General features: G+C 39.2%; 2 protein-coding genes across 11 annotated transcripts in view; both read right to left on the minus strand.

Annotated features, from left to right (window-relative positions):
• The window catches only part of DNAJB6 (DnaJ heat shock protein family (Hsp40) member B6), a 62,986-nt gene extending 44,679 nt beyond the window's left edge, over positions 1–18,307 (minus strand). For 2 of the 8 annotated variants that reach the window (XM_087893062.1, XM_087893060.1), the window contains exons 1-6: positions 18,001–18,238; positions 17,385–17,649; positions 8,730–8,819; positions 7,726–7,835; positions 5,820–5,876; positions 4,739–4,849 (exon numbers count right to left, since the gene is read on the minus strand). In XM_087893062.1, the coding sequence (XP_087749188.1) occupies positions 4,739–4,849; positions 5,820–5,876; positions 7,726–7,835; positions 8,730–8,794 (343 nt within the window). In that variant the 5' untranslated portion in view covers positions 8,795–8,819; positions 17,385–17,649; positions 18,001–18,238. Of the gene's footprint in view, positions 1–4,738; positions 4,850–5,819; positions 5,877–7,725; positions 7,836–8,729; positions 8,820–16,980; positions 17,154–17,384; positions 17,957–18,000 lie in introns of those variants that run through there. The other 6 variants (XM_087893063.1, XM_087893061.1, XM_034401629.3 and 3 more) reach the window with 6 other exon arrangements.
• Positions 18,308–20,678: 2,371 nt separating this feature from the next.
• UBE3C (ubiquitin protein ligase E3C) overlaps positions 20,679–23,619 on the minus strand; it is a 73,930-nt gene continuing 70,989 nt past the window's right edge. For all 3 annotated transcript variants that reach the window (XM_034401681.3, XM_034401680.3, XM_087893059.1), the window contains exon 23: positions 20,679–22,252. In XM_034401681.3, coding sequence (XP_034257572.1) covers positions 22,082–22,252 — 171 coding nt within the window. In that variant the 3' untranslated portion in view covers positions 20,679–22,081. The remainder of the gene's footprint in view (positions 22,253–23,619) is intronic.

Consider the following 23,619-nt stretch of genomic DNA (forward strand, 5'->3'; position numbering starts at 1 on the left):
AGAAAGGCAAATGTCAAGCTATACAAACCTATCCTGGCTAAGCAATACAGAAAACCAGTTAATCGGGAGTTTCCGGTTGGTGCCGCAGCAAACGGACGGGGAAATAACGGGGCTTTTTCGAGCGCCGCAAAAACCCCATCTACTAAGCCACCGCCAGCAGGTCTGCAGACGTACCCTGTTCTGGAGGGACGGGATTAGAGAGGGACCCCTCGAATGGCCTAGAAGAACAGGCAAGTTCCTCTGGGCCGGAGGATTGCCCTCTATGCCGGCGGTGGCGAGAGCGGCAGCCATGGCGGCTGCCCCAAAGCTTTGGTAACCAGGACAAGCAAAGTGTAGGAGGAGATGCAGGAGCAAGGTGTTTGAATGTTGGGTGAGTAGGATTAGCCCAGGCGGGAACAGCTTTCAAATAATTCAGTACTAACAATGCCCTGGCTTTAATAGCAGCTAAGAACTACTTGGGCAAAGGATTTAAGGAAATTAACAAAAAGAAGACCCATTAAAGGACAATAGCATTTATCGACTGCTTCTGGAATTAATCTTTCTTTGGATGGATTTATAATTTGATATTTTTCTGGTCTTTAATGAGAATGGATTATTTTTGAAGAGGGAGAAAGAGAAGAAGAAGAGGAAATAAGTAGATCTTTTTAAAACTATGAGAAATAACAAGCGGAGGAAGTTAAAATGGCTCCCTCCTGAGAAGTGAAAGTGTAAACAGCAAACTGTGAACTGCTTGCTATTTAAAGAAGAAACTTTGTATCTTGCTTCCCAAATTGGATTACTTCGAGGAAAAACTAAGGAGACTTGATTTTAGATGTACTAAAACTGTTTTTGGACTACTTATGGACAGTGGGAAAGAAGAAATTAATTTGAACAATTAAAACTGCTGATTAATGGCGTTGTAACAAAAGGGAAGGGCGGAGCGACAGAAGAAGACATGATGGTATCACATGTGGAATACAAAAGAACTAAATCCTTTAGTTTTTATAAACTTATTGATATTGGAATTGAAAGGGGAAAAAAAGTATGGACAGAATGGAGAAAGGAAAAAACTGGAATATACCGGGTAGCAAGATAAGGAAAGTACTACAGTTTGATTAAAATGGATGTAAATGCATTCTATGTAATTGATATCTAAACAATGTAAGGAGGAGACTTCCTCTTTTTCCCTCTCTCTTATTTTCTTTTTCCTTTTTTAATTATTCTCGTTTTATTCCTTTCCTTTTTTTCTCTTTCTTTCTTTGAATCTTTCTTTTTTATTTCTTTTGCTATATTTTTATTCCTTTTTTCTTCTTCCTTTCTCTTTCCTTTCTTGACTTTTCATTATTATTATTGAGAGAAGTGATTTTTAAGGTGGGGAAAACGTGGTAATAGAAAAACTATAAGAAATATAAAGATTATGAATGAATTTTTGATTACTAATAAGAATTCCTGATGGATTTAACGAATACAAAAAACTATTTCTTTAAAATGGTTTAAAATATTGTCTTTTATAGAAAATAAGAAAATGTGAATGAAGCTTTGAATATTAACAGGAATTGTTTATAGACTCTATGATTATTTTTAAAGCAGGAAATGTCATTATAGAAAAATTATAAAAATGTGAAGATCTTGAAAGAAATTTTTATATTATTAATAAGAGTTCTAATGGTTATAGAAAATTGATTTGAAAGTGGTTTAAAATGTTGTTGTTTTTTTATAGTAAATAAGAGAATGGAAATGAATTTTTGAATATTAATAACATTTGTTTTTAGATTTTATAATTATGGTAAATCGTTGTTGATTGAACGGCAAGGTGGCTAGCAGCCCCTTAACGCCGCAATTTAAATAGCGATCTTTCTCTAATGATTTATAATAATAATAATAATAAATAAATAATTAATTATATATATATTATCTGTAGAACAAAAAGCACTCTAGACCTGTTGAGTCGACTGAGTGAAAAAGACTGAGCATGCGCAGAAGGAGGGGGCGGAACCATACTGCAGAGGGAGATAAATATTTGACAAGCACTCAGCAGAACAAATCGAAGGAGTGAAGGTTCCCAGAACTGAGGAATGTCGGCACAACGATGCATGAAAATGGGAGAAATTTAAATAAAATTAATAGTTTAGGAGAGAGTAGGAGAGAAGATATATGTTAAAACGCATTATCATTTTAAATTGGTAAGGAAGTATCATTTTGGGGATCAGATGATTAAAGCTAAATTCTGAATTAGTCAAATATAAGGTTAGGAGTGGAGGAAAGCATTTCTGGAGAACAGCTGATTAAGCTGTGAACCAGCCAAAAATAAACCTAGGAAGAGTAGAGGAGGCAATGCTGGAGAGCAGTTAGAGCAAAACTGCGAACCAGTTAAATATAAGGTAAGGAGTGGAGGAAAGCATCCCTGGAAAACAGCTAACTAAGCTGTGAACCAGCCAAAAATAAACTTAGGAGGAGTGGAGGAGACAATGCTGGGGACCAGTTAAAGCTAAACTGTGAACCAGCTAAATATAAGGTAAGGAGTGGAGGAAAGCACCACTGGAAAACAGCTAATTATGCTGTGAACCAGCCAAAAATAAACTTAGGAGGAGTGGAGGAGATAAATCTGGGGACTAGTTAAAGCTAAACTGTGAACCAGCAAAATATAGGTTAAGAGTGGAAGGAAGCATCCCTGGAAAGCAGCTGAAAAGCCCTTATCCAGCTAAAAATAAACCTAGGAGGAGTGAAGGAGAAAATGTTGGAAAGCAGTTAAAACCAAACTGTGATCCAGCTAACAAATAAAGTTAGGAGTGGAGGAAAGCATCCCTGGAAACCAGCTAATTAAGCTGCAATCCAGCTAAAAATAAACCTAGGAGGAGTGAAGGAGATACGTTTGAAGAACAGTTACTGATTTTGAAATGTTTTTAAGAGAGGAATAAAATATTTTATGTTGATTATTAGAAGTGATTTAAAAGAAACATTGACTTGATTTGGGTCTTTGAAGTAGGGAAAATATATAAATACTGATTGTTAAAATGATAAATGAATATTATAAAGAGCTGTTTAGACTTGAAGTTTAAGATTTAGGGTGATTACATAAAAGAATGCTAAATGTTAGAATAAAATGTTAGATTGAATGATAAAAATTGGGTTTAGATTTGTTCTGGGTTTTTTTCTTTTTCTTTTTCTTTCCTTTAAGATGTTAACTGATGAAATTTGGAATTTATACTTATTTTATACCGGATCAAACCCTTGTTCTAAAAAGATGTTGTTTTATGTTTTATGTTAAAAAAATAAAAAAAAGTTCAAAAAAAAAAAGAAAAGAAAATCAGTTAATCATATCTATAATTGAAAAAGACTCAGAAAAAAATCTGCAATTGCACTCTCTAGCTCTAGTAGATCACAGCAAACAAAATTTTTCAATACCAACTCCAAAACAGAAGAGTCCACTTCAATTTTCTGAAAAAAACATTCTCCACTTCACTTAAGCATGCAACTTTTCCCAAAGTCTACCTAGCAAAACTATATCTGAATTTTAAGGGGGGGAAAATCCACAAGTGTCCTCCAATCTCCAAGCAGCATTTCGACATCTTCACAGAGCACAGAATGAGAAATCCATTGATCAAGATTAACTGATGTTCTAGATATATGTGTCTCCAACAAAATGATGCCATTTCATTCAATTGTGAATTGCAATGCTTAACTGTGACAATGTCTTGGTTTAGTTGAGAAATTTGGTAGTTACTGGGAAATATTTTTCTCTTTAGTATTCATGTGTATAACCCGCTAAATCCAAAGTTATTCAAATCAGCCTGTTTGGTTGAGGAAAAATGCTTTCTGCATCTTGATTAAAAGCAACTGTACAATTGTGACATTTCTGATTCTTTTATACTGTGGTCCTTTGTTAAAAAATGTTAAGCATATCCTTACTAGTAGGGCGGACAACTAGACAGAAAATAGACAAATAGCCATGATAATCAATGCATGTAAGCATATCACAACATATAAAGGTTTTTTTTTTCTTTTTACGACTCTGTAATCCCTTGCTTCAGGGTGGAGTCAGAGCAACTAAATGGAGCTGAACGTTTATTGGCTGGATGCCCTTCCTGTTGCCTATGTGCAGTTCACAGCAGATATTTTCTCTTTGTGCCCTTGTGGAGAAATATCTGTCATTGCCTAGAATTGAACTCTCAAACCTCTGAGTGGGAGGCAAGTGTCTTCACCTCTTGACCACTGCACCGATATAAAGAGAATGTAGGATGTGATTTGCTATTCATTTCAAACTGAGTAAAAAAGTTGAACTCATTCTAATTTTGTCTACATTGGAAAGTATTAGAACGTGCATCTAAAATGTTAAACTATACCTATACAACTATAAAAGATTTGAGTTATTGAAACACCCTGCCTCCTGAAGTTATGGCTGCAATTTTCAAGAAAAATAGGACAGCTATTTATTTAGAATGGTATGTGATTTCCTATCCTGGATATTGAGACTAGAAGATTTCCAAGGTCCTTTTCAGCATTGTGATAATCAATTTCAAGGACACCATCAAAAGAAATTAATTCTGAAATATTTGAAAGGATTATACAGATATAGGCCACGGCTTATTGCATAAATCTTCAATACTCCAAAGTATCCAAACAAAGAAACCAAATCAGATTTTGAACATATTAAGAGTATCTTTTTGCCAACATACATGGAGAACCAGAGCAGAAGCAGCAATTATGAGAATTCTTAAAAGTAGGGAAAAAGTGAAAATTTTAATTTAAAAGTACTCACCGAAGAAATCAAAAGAAAATGGGTCTCTTCCACCAAAGAAGTCCCTAAAGACATCCTCAGGATTCCGGAATGTAAAACCATATTCAAATGGATTGTCAAAATGGCTTCCACCTATAAAAAGAGTATTCAATATTACATTTTCCAGAATATTAAAATATTCCTTATATAATTTAGCAAGAGTACCATTTTAATAACAAATTGTTGTAATAATTGTATTTCTTGAATTTTTGTCATTTTATCAAGCTCAGCATAACATGTGATCTCTTATTTTTCTTTCTCAAAATCCTTGCCATATTAGGGATAGGATGTAAAGATTTGAATTAGATGTAGCCATAGTTGGGAGTAGACTACTGAAATCAATGACATTTGTGACATATTTATCAGAATCCCTATTTCCAAGCCAGGATCCAGATTTAAATTTCCAATATTCAGTAAAAAAAAAGGTAAAGGTAAAGGTTCCCCTTGCACATATGTGCTAATCATTCCTGACTCTAGGGGGTGGTGCTCATCTCCGTTTGAAAGCCGAAGAGCCAGCGCTGTCCGAAGATGTCTCCGTGGTCATATGGCAGCATGACTAAATACCAAAGGCGCACGGAACGCTGTTACCTTCCCACCAAAGGTGGTCCCTATTTTTCTACTTGCACTTTTTACGTGCTTTTGAACTGCTAGGTTGGCAGAAGCTAGGAGAAATAACGGGATCTCACCCCATTATGCGGCACTAGGGATTCGAACCGCTGAACTGCCGACCTTTCGATCGACAAGCTCAGCGTGTCAAATCAGTATACACACCTATTAAAATCCTTTGAGTCTGTTCCACAAATATTTACTATCTTAATTTTTATTGAAGAATTTTTACACATAAAAAAAATACAATTTTAAAATACGATAAATAAAAGACAGAAAAGGAAGAAAAAGAAAATAAAATACAAAGAGGTTCCAATTTTTATTGCAATTATTTTATCAGTTATTTTATTTTATCCTCTTTCTATATTTTACCCTTTTTAATTATCAAAGCTATAAGTAGTTTCACAAACATTTACATTAAAAAAAATAGGAGCAGCAGTTTTAAATCCTTACATACCTCCACCTGGATTTAACCCTTCTTTTCCATATTTGTCATAGATATCACGCTTTTTAGCTGCAAAAAAAGGAGGTAGTTAAACTGCAAATATAAATCCAAGACAAACTATTTTGAAGATCTCATATTTGCTCTGTTCTATGGATTCCCCTCTAAATATCTCCCAACGTAACAATGCTATTCAGCAAAATTCCCTGACTTTTAAAAGACCAGATTCTGGATACAGAGGAAAAAAAGAAGACAAGCCAGCCTCTTCTTTGAGTACTTCTTTTAAATCAATCTCTGGTATTTGCCATAAGTCTGAAGATTATGAAAAAGCTTTAGGGAACGCATTACAATTTCATTCATAAAGGTACCATCAATATAATTCCTAAGTAGGATGAAATATGTGACAAAACTGACATCTTTTTCTGAATAAATAATTGATTCTGGGTTTCTGAATAAATAATTTGATTCTGGGTTATGCAGTAAAATATTATTTCTTCTTAAATTCAGTCAAAAGTTAGTAAAATGTTCAATATGACAGACTGAGGAAAGGTTTCCTAAATCTTGCAACCACACACTATCATTTGTTCAGGACCTATAGATTAATAATATGACAGAAGTTTCTAAATCTTTCGTCATCACTCTTTCCCTTAATGTATTCGCTTGAACTTACAATGTTGGTACTTATGACCAGACCTTGACATTCTGGCAATCTTTCCTATCGTTTTCCCACAAGCAAAGTCAATGGGGAAGACTGCAGGAAGTCAGAAGCCATGATCACATGAGGTGCTTGCTTAACAGCCTGCAGTGATTTGTTTAATAGTAACTGAGGACTGGCAAAACTTCCATATAGAAATGGCATAATCACGTAACATCACATATTTTATGACTATGTTGCTTAGTGATAGAAATTTTAGTCCCAATTACCATCATTAATCAAGGACTACCTGCAATCTTAATTTATACATCTCCCCTAAAAATCCAAAATGAACACAAATGATATGAAAAGGATACAATGAAACTTTGGGAAAGGTAGATTTATTGCAACAATGTACAACCAAGAGGTCTTAACGTCTCTTGCTCTCTCCACATCTCCCCAAGGGAGATTATACTTTGGGGAAATCTAACATATGATAAAGAACAGAATGTTTGCTAAAATTCTCAAATGACATATTGGGGAGGGGGGGGAGTGCAATTAGATCAAGTTGCTCATCTTAGCCAAAATTTATATAATTTACATTACAAGTAGTTCTCTACCTACAACCACAATTGAGCCCAAAATTTCTGTTGTTAAATGAGACATTTGTTAAGTGAGTTTTACCCCATTTTACGGCCTTACTTGCCACAGTTAAGTGAATCACTGCAGTTGATAAGTTAGTAACCCAGTTGTTAAGTAAACCTGGCTTCCCCACTGACTTTGCTTGTCAGAAGGTTGCAAAAGGTGGTCACATGACCTTGGGACAAAGCAACGGTCATTAACTATGAACTAGTTACCAAGCAGTTGAATTTTAATCATATGATCACGGGGATGCTGCAAAGGTCATTACTATGAAAAATGGTCATAAGTCATATTTTTCAGTGCCACTGTAACTTTTAACTGTCACTAAACAAACTGTTATAAGTCAACGACTACCTATGTTTAAATACAAATTATATGAATATGAATTATTTTTCCCTTAAATACTCCACCTGCTCCCCATCTTAACAGCACTTTCCTTTCCTTCCCTCTCCACAGCAGCTGTGTACAATTATCCAGTGCAGCATATCTCTATTTTTTTCAAGGAAAGTCCAGGAGGAGAACATTTCCACCCAGTCCAGTCTTGCAGAATTTCTTTTGACATTCTGAGACCAAATATATATTCAATAGTTTTAGGCATATTCTAACTTCCACATTGATGTGGAAGTCTTTCATATGATTACTCACTATCTGACAGCACTTCATAAGCTTCAGCAACTTGCTTGAATTGTCTCTCAGCTTCCTCTTTATTATCGGGATTTTTGTCAGGGTGCCATTTTAATGCAAGTTTACGGTATCTGAAATCAAAACCAAAGATACTTTATTCAAGAACAACACTGCATAAAAAAATAACAGAACAAGCTAGCCTGATGAACTAAGAATTTTTAACATTTTAAAGATCTACAGAAATACTGATTGCAAATGTTAATTTCCTAATGCATGATCAATATAATAATTTGCCCCTAATGGATTACTCAAGCTTGAGAGATTTAACTTGACCCATTGTAGCACTTTGCAAGAACTACTCTAAGAAGAGAAACATCTGGATGGACTGCACTGCAAGACACAAAAGAGCACAATAGAAGGAAATAGGGGGAAAACAAAGTAGAGAAAATTCACAGGGGTTCTAACAGAATATGTGAAAAAGTACTAAACCTTAATTATTAAATTGTTTAATTAAAATATCACCCATACTCTGCAGTTCTAAATAGGATACAAAATGCCACAATAATTATACTATAACTATTTACTGGTTTCTATTCTGATAATTTTATCGATCTACAACTGAAACACAGGAAGGAATGATTCAGTAATCAGTATTGCCCACCAATTTTTTAATTTATCAGCTGAGTTCTCAATAAACTTGTCCCAATTCTAAGGAGTAATTTTTTTTAAGATCAGTGTTTATTCTTGATGTAAGTTCCTGACATATGATTTTTTTCTGCAGCTATACTTCTGCTTTAAACAAACTTTTGCCGCTAATAAATATCGGGCTGAGTGACCAACCATAATTTCAACTGTAAGATTTGATTGTAGGTCAACATATAAATAAGCACCCAAGTGGTAGTAAAGGAAGCATAGGAAAACTGTTTATAGACACCCAGTTTTATGTGATTTAAAGCCTCCCTCAAAAAACAGCTAATGCAAGGAATACAATATAACCTGCCATAGCTTTAAAAATGAGGACTTACGCTTTTTTAATGTCTTCTTGGGAGGCATGTTTATGCACTCCTAGAACTTCATAATAATCCACCATGTTTTATTGTGTTCGGGTAAGAATCCTGTAAAACCAAGACTTCATTTTAATAAACAAATACAAATTTATCTTAAAAGGTATGATGCACCACTATAAAAATATGGGTTGTTAAATGACTGCCACAAAAAAAAAAATCATTGTAGGAAAAGAACTTTGTAGGCCCTGGCCTGGTTCCAATCCTGGGAATTCCAGGTCTCGATGACCAAACAAAAAATTAGCAAATTTCTGAATAACAGAACTATTTTTAATGAAGTTTTCATCAGGTAAAATAGTATCCGAGTCTTAACTTTTGCCAAAAAATTGAGAAGGCTACTACTGCATCTTCCAATTAATTATATTGCCATTTTAAGTTTCATCCAAACTATAACACTGTAGTACTTGTATCCTAATTTTTTGTATCCTCAACAAAACTTCCAGTTTTTTGTAACATTGTCAAAAGGCTTCCAACAATGATTGTTAGATTAGAACACTCAGTTTTAAACAAAGAATATGATAACCAAACGAAATGTAATCTAGATTACAACAAAAATAGAATGCCAAAGTTAGGAAAAGCAAAAGAAAAGTCACAAAAAGAATTCAATATTTTATTAGGTTGATTAACCATTATTAATGAAAAAAATAGTTATTCTGCAGAACCAGATCGTGCTCTGAATACAATAATCTCTTCCTTTACTGTAGAAGAATATTAATAATTTTCAATCTTCCTTGCATACAAACGCAAATTCAAATAATTTCTGATTAATGTCTCCACGCATATGAATCATACCCTCATAAAGGAAAACTGAAACAGAATTATATCAGTTTACGCTTTACTGATAAGCACATATGTTTCCCTAAAAATAGGACCAGGTCTTATATTTGGGGGGGCTCCAAAATAAGCATTTATGGCTTATTTTCGGGGATACACAATATCGGAGTGATCAGCCCTGGCTGGCCGTCCCATCCCCCAGCATGCGAACAAGAGGCTGTGAGCGTGCAAAGGCCATGGGTCTGGCAGTACTGCAGTCCGCTGACCCCTTGGTCAGCACATTCTGGGGCTGCCCATCCAGCAAAGCGCAGGTGAGTTGATTACCTGTCCAAGCAGCAGACTGAGGCAGAGGCGCGTGGTGGGAGGCACGCGATCCAGACGTGCCGCAGAGGAAAGCCGAGTCGGTGGGCTGGAACCAGTGGCCAGCCGTGGCTCATCTTCATGCAGCGGGACCAACAGCAGACGAAGGCAGAGGCACAGGGAGGGAAGGCAAGCAATCCTGACGCGCCGTGTGGGCCACGGGCAAGCCGAGAGATGTGAACACAAGCCTCCTGCGGCTGGCTGGCTGCCCACTCCATCCCATCTTGGCTTGTCTGTGGCCCACACGACATGTTGGGATTGCCTGCCTTCTCCCCCGCATGTCTGCCTCTATCTGCTGCCAGTGCTGCCGCACAAAACAAGCCTTCCGCAGCCAGCCGCCGGTCCGACCCACTATTGGCTTTCCCACAGCACGTGCATCCGCATCACCTGCCTTGCCCCTCATGCCTCTGTCTCAGTTGGCTGATTGTGCCGCCAAGCAAATACGAGCCTCCCGCATCCACTCACCCACTCCAGTCCACCGACGTTCGGCTTTTCTACAGCCCACACATTGTGTCCGGATCACATGCCTCCCCCCGCCTCTGCCTCCTGCTTGGACAGGTAATGAACTTACTTGCACTGCATGGACTGCAATGCTGCCAGACACCGTCAGTCCCCGTGCCCTCGCCACCTCCAGTGCTGGCCACACCAAACACACACACGGCTGATGATGACCTTAACTGTGGCTTATTTTTGGAGTATTGCTTATATTAGGAGCATGCTAAAAATCAGGCTACGTCTTATTTTCCAGGTAGGTCTTACTTTCGGGAAAACATGGTAGTTAGTAGCAAGTATTGTTTTAACCAAGCAGTTTTAGCTAGACTCTTGGCAAGCAGAGATACAAATACAGATGCTTGCAAGCTTCCATAATGAGTGAACATATTTTAATATTTTATACTATAACGTCCTATTTATAAAACATGTTTAACGTCTACATATTTTAGCCATATAGTGATAGTGATACCAATATTATCAGTTTTGATAAAAGCTATACTGAAACAATGATATATGATGGAGATAGTTATAAAATCATACATGTAAAGATGCACTTTCGCTGCCTCAAAGCATCTTGTCGGCTTTCAAACCTTTTGCGCGCCAAGACTGGAAGCTTCTGGGTGCTATGATCTCGTGTGACTTCAGGCACCTATCCACTTTTGCAGAGAATGGGGGCCTGAATTTCTGCAAGATCACAGCGCCCAAAAGCTTCCAGTCTCTGTGCGAAAAGTGTTTGCAAGCTGAAGGAATGCTTGAAGGACTGCAATTTTGCTGCCCCAGAGCCTCCAGTCGGCGTGCAAACGTTTTTTTGTATCGAGACTGGAAGCCTTGGGAGAAACTCACCAAAGTTGCCCATCCCTCCACAAGCAGCAGGCAGCCTCAGTGAATCCAAGAAGCCAAGCAGAGCATGCTCGTCCTGCTCCCCCTCTGTTCTCACAGCTTTGCTTTTGGAGCGCTGGGACCAGGCAAAGAAACCACGGCAGAGACGCTGGAGAGGGGACAGCTTGCTAGATCTTCGCAAGGCGAGTCTCCACAGGCCCAGTGCCTGTGGAAACCTGGCGCAGCAGCATGGGCAGGGAAGCAATTGTGGGGAACTTGAGTGATCCTAAGCAAGTGGCCTGTTTCATCACTAGCCCCTCTATGGCCTTCCCCACCCTAAGATACCTCATGTACACTTAATGACCTGTGCATTTGATTAGCGAATGGGTAGGCGAAAGCAGGGAGTTTTCACGTTCATTTTATGTGATCCACTCCAACAACTCCTCAGGTTACAAATGTAATTGGCAGACTCCATTACATTTGTAGCTCAAGGACTATCTGTATAGAAAGAAAAGAGATAGGGAGCAAAAGAAAAATAAACTGACCTAAACAAAAATAATTCTGGGAAAAGCACTATCAAACATTCTTGAAAGGCTTCTCCCCAGATGGGTAAAGGAAATTAGGTGTGCACACTGAATATATGGCCTGAAAACAACCCCTCCTTTTGTGGAGAGGGTGAATGTCCCATTGAGAATTAATCCCTGCAGTTTTCTTTGCAAGTTTTTCAGAAATGGCTTGCCACTGCCTCTCTTCCTAGGATTGTGATACATTCTTAAAGCTTAATATCATATCACTACCAAGTGATGTGGCCAATTTGGAGCTGGGTTTTGGTTATGCAGAAAGGCCAAACACTTAAAATGTGTGGACAATCCTATAATACCCCTAATTACTTGAGGGGTGGGGGCAGTGTTTTCCCTCATTTAGGCAATGTTTCTATGAGACAAAGACCAGCTGGAGAATTTAATGTTACTTTGCTGTCAAGACACCAGAACTCCATCTTCCCTCATGTCTTCTAGCAAGTGCAGAAGGTAAAAACTTATTTCATTTGCATATAGGATAGGAAAACAGCAGAAATGTGTCCCAACATGCTACAATCTACCATAAAAGAAAGAAAAGATGTTCAAATCCAGGAGTGTCAAACTGAATTTCTTCGAGGACCAGATCAGCATTGTAGTTCTCCATGGGCCGGAAGGGAGGGAGCGGGGTGGAGACGGGACGGACACCTCCTGCAGCACTTTGCTGGGCAAAACAGGGTCGTGTCGAGGCCCTGTGAGGCCTGTTTTCTGCCTCCCAGGCCTCTAGCAGCACTCTGCTGGCCAAAAATGGGCCTTACAGGGGCCATTTTTGGCCGGCAGAGGCACCACGAGCTGGTCCTTTGATATTTCCAGCCCAGCACCATGGGCCAGATTTAACACCCTGCGGGCTGGATCCACCCCACGGGCCTTGAGTTTCACACCCCTGTTCAAATCTGTCCTTCCTTTATTCAGAAGAGAAGTGCAAGAATGGTTCATAAAAAACAAAAAAGCAAACTACAGGAAGTAATATTGTGATTTATACATCCATTCACAATCTAATTCTTTATGAAAAAACTAGTAACCATATAAAATACAGATATCCAAGTCAAACATAACATTTGATTACATTAGGAACATGGCATGTAGATTTCTTGACAGCAATACAAAGTTAATTTTTAAGCTTCCAGCATTTTTCCCAATATCTAAATCTAGCTTGTAGGCCTAGTATTATTTCTTTAAGCAAGCATGAATATCAGGATAACTGATATAATTAAATCAGTATAAATCACTAACAAATAGCAGGTGCAACCCACCTAAAATTTTTGAGCTCAACCAGGGTTAATTAGGTGACAATTTATATCAAGCAATGTATTGTACCCATTTAAAACATTGTAAATATTGATGTGCTTCAATAGAATTTATCTTGCAAAGGCTCAATGCATAAATAAACATTCTTCTTATATTACAGAATTACGTCTTGGAAACTATACTGAAACAGCATAAATAGGTTTTTCTAATTACAACACTGTCTTCTGAAAGATGTGAACAGCTGATTTCAATGGAACTAGATAAGTAATCTAGTTTCATTGAAATCAGCTGTTCATAAACATCTTTCAATAATGATTACATATTAGGAGTCATTGCTAATTAAGATAATGTATTAAATATGTCCCTAGTATTGTATCAGAAGTTGGCAGTTTGGTGGCCTCCAGAGCTGATCAGTATAACTTACAGCAACAGATCTGGGAGAGCAAAAAGCAAGGTACTTTGTTTCTGCTAAAATGTGTGTGTGTGTGTGTGTGTGTGTGTGTGTGTGTGTGTGTATTCTGTTGTCAGAAAGAAGGCAGCTAAAGAATATATGACAAATAAAAGGGGAGGAGCCAGGAAATAGAAGGAATAGCTATTAAAAGGCAAAATGATGCTAAAAAAGGACTATAGGACAGTATACTACACAAACCATCTATGGACACCTGGAAGGATGATATCCTAAAAAATAGTAGCAGCCAGGGTGGATAAGAATCAATGATTTTTTTAAAAAAATCAAAAAAAAATCAGATTTTTTAAATTTAAATCGTATTTTTTTTATTTTTATCGAATTTATTTTAATAAAAAAATTTTGGGGTAAAAATCTATCGTAGATAGTTTTCTATTTCAGATACATAAATAATTTAGTTTATTCAGCATGAAATGGAGTTTAGTTATGTAGCATGAGGCTGTATATTCTGCAATGCTGGGACTATCGGTGAGTCAACAGTGGGTCAAAGGAGTAGCAGAGATGACAGTTGCTCTTTAAAAATTATAATTTAAATCGAGTTGATTTAAATCAAGCCTTTTTACTAGTGATTTAAATCGAGTTGATTTAAATCAAATCCACCCTGGTAGCAGCTGAAGGCAAAGAAGCAACAAAGCAAAGTAGATGACTATTACATAAATTGTTACTTAGTTCTATTTCACCAAAATCAAAGATGATTCATTGTTTCAAAAGTTACATGGCCAAAAGCAAAGGAGATGTGAATATAAGGTTGCTTCAGAACATACAGATTAATAATTATACAAATTCCTGGTTCTGCAAATATATTGGTTCTGCAAATTCTATTTTCCATGGAATATTAGTTTACTATTCCATATAATTTTAAAGTAACAGAATTATGAACTGCTGACACATTCTGTTACATCTTAGACTGGGAAAAGAATATTGTATTGGCTGTGCCCTCCTCTGAACCCTTTTGAAAATTCAATCTGTAAGAGATTTTAAAAAATTCTAGAATTCTAAAAGCAGCTATATATGCCTACTATAAAAGGTAATGATATCTTCTTCAATAAAAAGAGTCTAATTGATCTAAGCTGCTTTAGTTAGCAGGAAGAAATTGCAGAATCTGGAATTTCATACTGTTTTTCTACCATGAATACCTTCACTATGAGATAATTAATATCCACCACAAAGAGTGCATAAAGTCTGTGAACCATGAAGATATTCTCTACTGCAAAGAGAAAAAGCCCTCAGAGAAGACCTCTGGACCAATACAGCTTCCAGACAGTCTTCAAGAGCAACCCATAAAATGCACATTGCACTACCCAAAATGAGAGGTGACTAACATGCTCGTAACAAGCACAATTAGAGTACAAAATAGAGTTGTGCAAAGGCCTGTGAACTCAAATGTCTTCTACTCCTTGAGCTGGAACTGTGAACCCAGAAGGCTCCCCAAAGTGTACACTGGTTTTGAGTTAGGGACTGCAAACCCCTCCAGAAGCAAAGGTGCAAAATCTCCAATTCCAGATACAGGCGGGCTAAAATCCCACAGTACCTGGACTCACTAGGACTGAGTTGAAGCACATTCTTCTTTATGCAGGCCCCTACAGCATCCAGACACAGAGAAGAACTTGACGGGATTATCTGAATAGCCCAAGGCAAAGTTAGACAACTGAATATCATCAGCATATTTCATTCCATGTGGACAAATGACATCATTCAGCAGCTTTATGAAGATACTAAACAAAATATTATTTACAAAACTTACTGTCAAGAATTATTAGACTGAAATAGAGATGGATGTGGGTTTTTTTTAATACACAGGAATATTTTTTTAATACTTATACAGATATTCCTCAATTTACAACAGTTCATTTAGTGACCTTTCAACATTACAGCAGCACTGAAAAGTGACTTACTGTTTTTCACACAACCATTGCAGCATTCCCATGGTTATATGACCAAAATTCAGATGCTTGGAAACTGACTTATATATACTTATATACTTATACTTGCAGTGTCCTGGGGTCATGTGATCCCCTTTTGCAACCATCTGACAAGCAAAGTCATTGGGGAAGCCAGATTCACTTAATAAATGTGTTACTAATTTAACAACTGCAGTGATTCACTTAACAGTGGCAAGAAAGGTCGTAAAATGGGGCAAAATTCACTTAACAAAAAATTTGACCTCAATGGTGGTCGTAAATCAAGAACTACATGTATATTTTTTTCTTCCAGATTTACTAAGAAAATGGTAGTGTTAGGTGAATTATGTTATCTATAAAACATCTAGCATTAAAATTCTTTAAATCTTATCTACAAAATGTTTCCTTCCTACTTCAAGCAAATTTTAATGACCAGCTATTCTTTCAATTTCTATCACTGAAATTTTAAAAGATACATTCAATGTAATATTACTCTTAATAATTATATGATGTGTGAGAAATCTGAGGCAAAATTAGTTCTCATTTCAGCTTAAACCATTTACTGCTTTGGGAAAAAAGGGTATCATCAATGGTTCAATTCATAAGAGACAAAGCGTTATAGAATCATTTCTGGCTGTAAGCCTTCTTATAACAATAGAAATTTTTACGGCAAAGAACAAAAACTAAACCTGGCTAGAGTAAAAAGGACAGAAAGTTCCCTTCCTCCACTTCATTGGGCAACGCACAGAACAGAAACACTGCTATCAGCAATAAATTCCACACACCATCACATTATCTTGTTGCAACAGCACTGAATCCTTGTTGTGCTACTGAAATCAGCTGCCTGTGCCATACAAACAAATTCCCAGCCACCACAAACTTTCCGCTCACATTACCTACCCCAAGATGAAGTACTTCATTTAAAAACAAAGCAGCTGAAATAAAAAGTATCTCTTACCCCAAGAATGGAAACTATGCATGATTTTACCTGTCTCAACATCTTTCCCTTGAAATAAAATACCCTTTTGGTTGTAGCACCCTAGTTCCCTTAACCCATTTATAAAGGATGATCCTGAAGCAATATTTTCCAACCTATGCACCTTTTTAAGATGTGCGGACTTCAACTCCCAAAACTCTCCAGCAAGTTCCACCATTTATTAGTAACTGATTGTTTTCTTGAGAGAGAGAGAGAGAGAGAGAGAGAGAGAATATCAATTATATATTTCTAATTAATTCACCATAGGTTGTTACACTGGCATTTTAATTATTCTTCATGGCCATCATTTGCCAATCGTCCTAATCTTCCAGATCCGGTTTTTCCCCCCCAATTTTGGCACCTTTAAACTTTAATCCCAGAATTTCCCACCACATGTCGGGCTGGAGAGTTCTCGAGTCGAAGAAGCCCTACCGTCTTTTAAAAGGCATCGTAGTGGAAAAGCTCTTGCTCTGGCGGACTCTCCCACCTGCAGGCCGGGCCCCTTTTGTGCTTCTGTAGAGCCCCCGTTTTCGCCCAGATTTAGACCCCCTCACCCCCGAGGCAAAAAGGCGACACCCGCAGAGAAGGGAATGGAGAGAACCTGGAGCTCAGGCAGCAGCATCCAAGATGAAGGAGGCAAGCGCCGGGCCTCCTCTTTTAAGTTTTCCCAACGAAGGCCAGCAGGGAACTAACTATACGGGACGTCACTAATCCGCAACCCCTCCACCCCACCCCCAACAACCTGTATTGCAGACGACCACTCCCCTCCGTTCCACAGCGCGAGGCGCGCTCTGGCCAATCAGCAGAGAGCACGAGCCAAAGAAAAAAAGGGGGGGTGGGGAGGGGAACGCAAAACCCGTTGCTGAGAGAGAGAGAGAGAAACTCCCCCCCCCCTTTAATTTTCCCTGTGGTACCGCCGCCGCCCCACCCCCGCGCTCCCCCCTCCGCGCGCGGGCTAAATTGGTGACGGCCCGTAACTGTTTTTCCCGCCTTTGGCCGCCTCACCCGTTCGTTCCTCGTTTCCCTCTTTGGTGACCAGCGAACAGCCGCACTCCGGTCTCTTCTTCTTCTTCTTCTTCTCCTCTTCCTTCTCCTTCTCCTTTTTCTTCCCTCGGAGCTTCAGCTGCTGCCTTCCCGCTTTTGGTGGTAGCAGAGCAACAGAAGCAGCAGGACTTCCACAGCTTCTGGCAGGGCCGCAAACAGGAAGTGCGTTACGCGCAGGCAGTGGAAGAAGCCCCGTCCTTTATTGTTCCGCGCGTTTATAGAGCGACTAAAAAAAAAACAGAAGAGGGGTATCTTTCTCTCTCTATATATATATACTGTATACAGAGATGAGGACTTCCGGGACAACCGTTCCCGCCCCTTTCCGGGGAAACTCCCGAAAAAAGAGAGCGGCCACCGAGGGCGGCGTCTGTTCCCGGAATGACCCGCCTTTCTAAAGCTCGAGGTGTGCTGCTCGAGGTCAACTGAGAAAGGCCTCCTTCGGGCCGGGGAGATGTGGATAACAGGGATGCTTGAACTTTCCTCTTCCTCTTCGGGCTTAGGCCTATTAGAGGAGCGAGGAGGGCCGCTACGTCGCTCTGCCACAGAAAGGAAGGGCTTAAATTAGGAAGATGCGCACCGCTCTGGGCCGGAACTTGTTTTACCGGCTGTTTCCCGGTCACAGCTGTGAGGAAACCTGGGATTTCATCACGGTTTCACTTCCTCCTCGAGAGGGCTGAGGGAAACGGCAACAAAGGAGCGTGTGGAGTGGGGCGGAGAAGCAAGAGTGGCTTTGGATCCGGAAATTCCCCTGAAGTCATAGGGCGAGTCACTCTAAACTACGCGTCTCTATGTAACTTACACTTCCGGGAAAGGGGAGGGAGGCACCCGCCGAGGAATTTCGTCACGGCCTCAACGTTCCGGAAGGTTCTAGAATAAATCGTCCGAATGTTTACTAGCCCCCGCCCCCAGCCCCGCCTCCTTTTGGAAAAAGTTAGTGCTGCGCTTGCCCCCTACTGGCTGCCTCGAAAATAGCATCTCCCGCAACATAGTGCTTCGACTTTCAAGGGTTTGCCCAGGAATGTCCATCTGGGTTCAGTTCCAAGTAGGAAAACACTGGAAACTTGGAGACTGTTTGGATATATTTATTTTATTTTTATTTTATTATTCATATTTCTATGCAGCCCACTCTCCGAGCACTCTGGGCTGCTTATACCAAAGACAGTATACTAAATAGCATATTGCCCCAACAATCTGGGTCCTCATTTTACCCACCTCATTTATACCCTCTCTTCCCCCCCCCACCGCCCTTAGAGCTTCCTGTTCCTGTGCAAGGGCAGGTATCCATATTGGTTGCTATAAGGGTCGTGTGCAAATCTTAGGAGTTTGTCTGAGATAAGTCTGGTTGAACTGTGGCCTGATGGAATGTCTCTAGGTCTGTGGCGGCGAACCTATGGCACGCGTGCCAGAGGTGGCACTCGGAGCACTCTCTCTGGGCACGCACGCCGTCGCCCCAGCCCAGCTCCATCACGTTTCTTCCTCACGTTTCTTGCTATAACTTTTACAGGGAAACAAAAGTTTGTGGGACTAAAACAGAAAATTCAATCAATTCCAACTTCTCTGGAAAAAAAAAAGATCTCCCAAAGTTAGAATTGAAATTTAGCATGCTTCACAATGGGGGAAGACAGGGTCCCCTCCTCCTGGAGCCCATTACGACACAAGAGCCACAATGTGTCGACAACCCTGTGTCATCAGCTCGCTCTCGCTTCCGGGATGTCAAGTTGCTTTTCCTGCAGAGCAGCCAGTGTTACAATGTCTTCTTCTCCTGCCGGTCTTCAGTGTGCTGCTCTTGGGCTCGTGGGCCTCCGGACGTCAGATTCCCACCATCCAGCACCAGTTCAGGGATTCCTTTCCCCCTCACCAGGTGTGAGAGAGAAGGGGGAGAAAGGGATGGAGGGAAAGAGAGAGAGGGAAGGAGAGGGAGGGAAAGAAAGGGAGAGAGAGGGAAGGAAAGGAAAAGGGGGAGAAAAGGAGGGAGGGAGAGAGGGGGGAGGGAAAGAGAAATGTTATTACAAAAGGTTTTTTTTATTGTTGCTAAATGTAATATTTCAAAAGCAGAAAATAATGAAGGGGTATAAAAGTGCATTTATTACATTTTTCTTAAAACAATTAGCTGAACTCTGCCTTGTTTATTATTATTTTAGGTAGTAAAACCTCATTATTCAGGCTAAATTGCCGGGTGGGCACTTTGCGATAAATAAGTGGGTTTTGGGTTAGTTTGGGCACTTGGTCTCTAAAAGGTTCGCCATCTCTGCTCTACGTGATTTCACAATGCAGTGGGCCCTGCTGTTAGATGGGTAGAGGGCTAATCCTATCATGTCCTGAGGGCCATGTCTTAATCCCATCACCCTGGAGCTGAAGGGGGGAGCAGGGAGTTGCTTTGTCTTTAAAAACATATTTCTCCTTTTCTCATCCAGGGAAATATAATATTCTGCCTTTTTAATATTTCCTAGAATATTTCATTCTTCCAAGGCTATGATGGCGAACCTATGGCATGCATGCCACAGGTGGCATGCGTAGCCATTATCAGTGGGCACGCCAGCTCAGCTCTGGCGAGCATGCGTGCGCCGGCCAGCTGATTTTTGGGCCTTTTGGGCCCACCAGAAGTAGGGAAACAGGCTGTTTTCTGCCTCCGGAGGGGCTGGAAGGGAGTGGGGAAGGCCCGTTTTTCTTTCTTACCTGGCTCCAGATCCTCTCTATGCATCTGCAGAGGGCGAAAACAGCCTTTCCCACTCCCTTGGAGGCCCTCCGGAGGCCTGAAACAGCCCACTTCCCAACTCCCGGGTGGACAGGAAGTAACATTTTTTGCTGTCCCCAGCCTCCAGAGACTCCTAGAGGCTCTGGAGGCTGGGGACAGTAAAAAAACATCATTCCTCCCCAACTTAATTTCAGCCAGATGTATGTTTTCTGCCCTCCCAACTTAATTTCATGCTTCGCTTCTAATTCAACTGAATTTCTATAATAAATTGCACTGCACAATATAAAAGCTTAATTTATATTTCCGATTAACAGAATAGTTTTAAACCAACAGAGGAACACAGTTCTGAAAAAAAAACTTTGAAATATTTAATGCTGTGGATTATAAAATAATATTTTTAAAGGTTCAGTTTTCTTGTCAGATATTGCAAGGTATTTTAGAAATTAGAATTTAGTATATATTATCTGTAATACATACTTTATGTATTTAAATGAAAAGACAATTGTGAGCAAAATAGAATTGTTACAGTTAACATAAATGAAGCAGCTTGGAGCAAAACAAAAAAGAAAATTGTTTTATTTCTGTACAAGGAAACTACAAATAGCATTTTTAACACTTCATTTTGTATCCAAGTCATGAAATTATACATTTTTATACTAATACTAGCAAACATCTTAAAACCATCCAGACCCCTTCTGCACATTTAAAATATATTGCTGTTTACTGCCGATTAATAATTAAAATCAGAAGCTTCTCCAGCAGTAAAATTGCTTTTAAGTTTGGAGGCCACCAGCTGAGGGTTTCCCCAACTCAATAGTTCCAAAATCTCTTTCACTGCCCCAAAAGGACATACTTGATTCTGCCAGTTAATGCTTTAGGGACCCAATTGTATCATTTTTTTAAAAAAAGTGACAATTGCACATGACAAAGATTGATTACGTGTGATTATCAATTCTGAATTATTTCTTTTTACCTTAAATATTTCTTTTGGCAATCGAATGCAATCAAGTATCCCCACCCCTTCATTCTCTGTCTTATTGATAGAGCAAATAAAACATTTTTCACCAACTGCATTCCAGGTAGAGTAAATGAAAGAGGAAAAACACCTGCAAGCTTTCAGCTATAAAGAAGGAAGCCTGATTCTTTTATACAAATTTATTTTAATAGTTGTTACACAAATTCCTTTTCTACTGTCATAACCATTTTATTTATAGTATATGTTAAAGTAATATGATTTTTTTCAAAAGCTACAGGCACAGAGAAACAATGGAACAGATCAGGAAAAAAAAAACAATTACATTATTTGAAACAGTGTGCAACGGATTGTGACACTGGCTAAGAGAATGAAGAACAGGCATACTTATTCAGGAAGATAAACATATTTTTTAAAAGGCCAAACTAAATTTCTCAGTGTCTCACTTTCACCTAATAGAATAAAATTAATTTTTTCCACTTGCAAATGAATTGGAAAAAATGGTAAACAATTTCTGCCTCTTCAAAAGAGGTGGGGTTACTTGAGTTGCAGGCCAGTTTCCAAACTGTTCTTTTCCCTCTCCAGGAACATCACCCTGTTTCTTCCCCATTGACTACTCTGCAGTATACTTGCATCAACTTATTGCCACTTAGTGGAATTACTTGTGTTCAAACAGCACAAAGCCTTCATCTTTGGTTATTTTCTCGAAGATGTCATTGTCCCAAAGGTGCTCTCTCTTGGAAAGCTTAGCAACTGATTCCTTTTGAATCTGATCCAGAAAATCTCAGTGGGGTTTAAACTCCCAAAAAATGACAGCCAGTTAATGCCTCACATTAAAACGGAAACCTACTTGAGGACAATTCAATGGGAAAATGAATTGCAAAAATTTACATGGACCTCCCTTAATCTGCTAGGTATGTGTATGTGTGTGTGGCTTAAGGAATAGGCACTGATTACTTCCTCTGCAAAGCATTCAATCACAGCTTCAATTCAACTCAGCTCAAATCCAGCAGCACATTCAATCGCATAAAGCAGCTTGCTCCGCATAAGGTGTTCATCACAGAATTCTGGAAGTTTCAACAAATTCATACAGGTACTGGCGGTGGGTAGTCGCTCCAAATCAGAACCCCCGTTGTGAATGCAAAAAGCAGGGTACAATTCCTGTGGCCAGGGGAAAAAAACAAGGAAAAAACAATGAGAATAAGTTTTAAAAATGACTTTGGGTGCCATCTCCATGCGCTGTTGTACTCATGATCTTAAAGAAGCATCTGAAGCTGGTAATAATAATAGTTACTTGTCATTTTCCCTCTGGAGACCAGCTAACCTTTAACAATGAAAAGTTGGGGAAATGGGACATGATAAAAAATTGCTTATTTTATTCTATCAAGCAGTAATTCAACAATGAAGTATAAGAATTACTCACTAACATGCAATACAAAAATCTTTAAAGAAAGAAACAAAGGAAATATTGTCTGCATTGTCTCCAACAATTAAAGGGATTTTACACTACAAACGTCAGCACAACAATACAAACAGGTTTTTGATAGTAGAGAAGTTTATGAAAAATTAAGGGAAAGATCTCACCACTTAGTATTCTTGCATCAACTATTTCTCAAAAGAACTTTTTATCAAAGGCACAAACAAGATTGCAATACTTTTATTATATAAATTATATGTCTGCACACAAATCATCCCTACACACACATTTCCCCTATCCAAGATGTGCCTAATATTACAGATGCTGCATCAATCTTGACCTCAGGGTAGGGGAATATGGATGCCCAAAAAATTTTTCCGAGAGACTTTGTAGCTTGCTATAAGGGACCAGAAAAGTGGACTGGTTTCTGAAACGGGTCTTGAGAGGGAAGCTAGAGATAATGCTGTCCTTGCCCAAACAACTGGATCTTATCATCAGGTTGATAATTGATCCACCCAGGCAATTATTACTAGGAGATTTCAATCTATCTTCTTCTCTGGGAATGGAGTCAGAGTGGGTTGGAGATTTCACTATATTTATGACAACCACGGGCTTTTTCCCCATCACAGGTTCAGTGCACTTAAGAAGCCATATCCAGGATCTGTTTGTACCCTGGAGCAGTGAGAATGATCTCATAGAGAGGAACATTACCCAGTGCCTTATCATGATCAGATCTCCCCCAAGATGGATTGTTAAGAACAGGGGGCTCCAACCTTGGCAACTTTAAGACTTGTGGACTTCAACTCCCAGGTCTTAAAAGTTGCCAAGGTTGGAGACCCCTGGTTAAGAGGATCTACTCAGTTGTCTGCTTCACCTATTTTCAGAGGGTGCTTGAGGGTCCCAATCCATTTAACAGGCACTTCCATTGAGTGCTCGTCAACCTCAAGTATATGAAGGCTGTGGAAGCGCTTGATTATAAATCACCTGCAGAGTAACAGATCTACACTAATATAGCATGGTATCTCGTTGTTGCAGGAGCTGAACTAGCTAGCAGCTGATTTCCAGTGCAATGAAAGATGCTATCACCTACAAAACTCTGTATGTCTTTTGG

The sequence above is a fragment of the Pantherophis guttatus genome, chromosome 4 (genome assembly GCF_059756535.1).
Source record: "Pantherophis guttatus breed Tessera chromosome 4, ASM5975653v1, whole genome shotgun sequence".
NCBI classification, from domain to species: Eukaryota; Metazoa; Chordata; class Lepidosauria; order Squamata; family Colubridae; genus Pantherophis; species Pantherophis guttatus.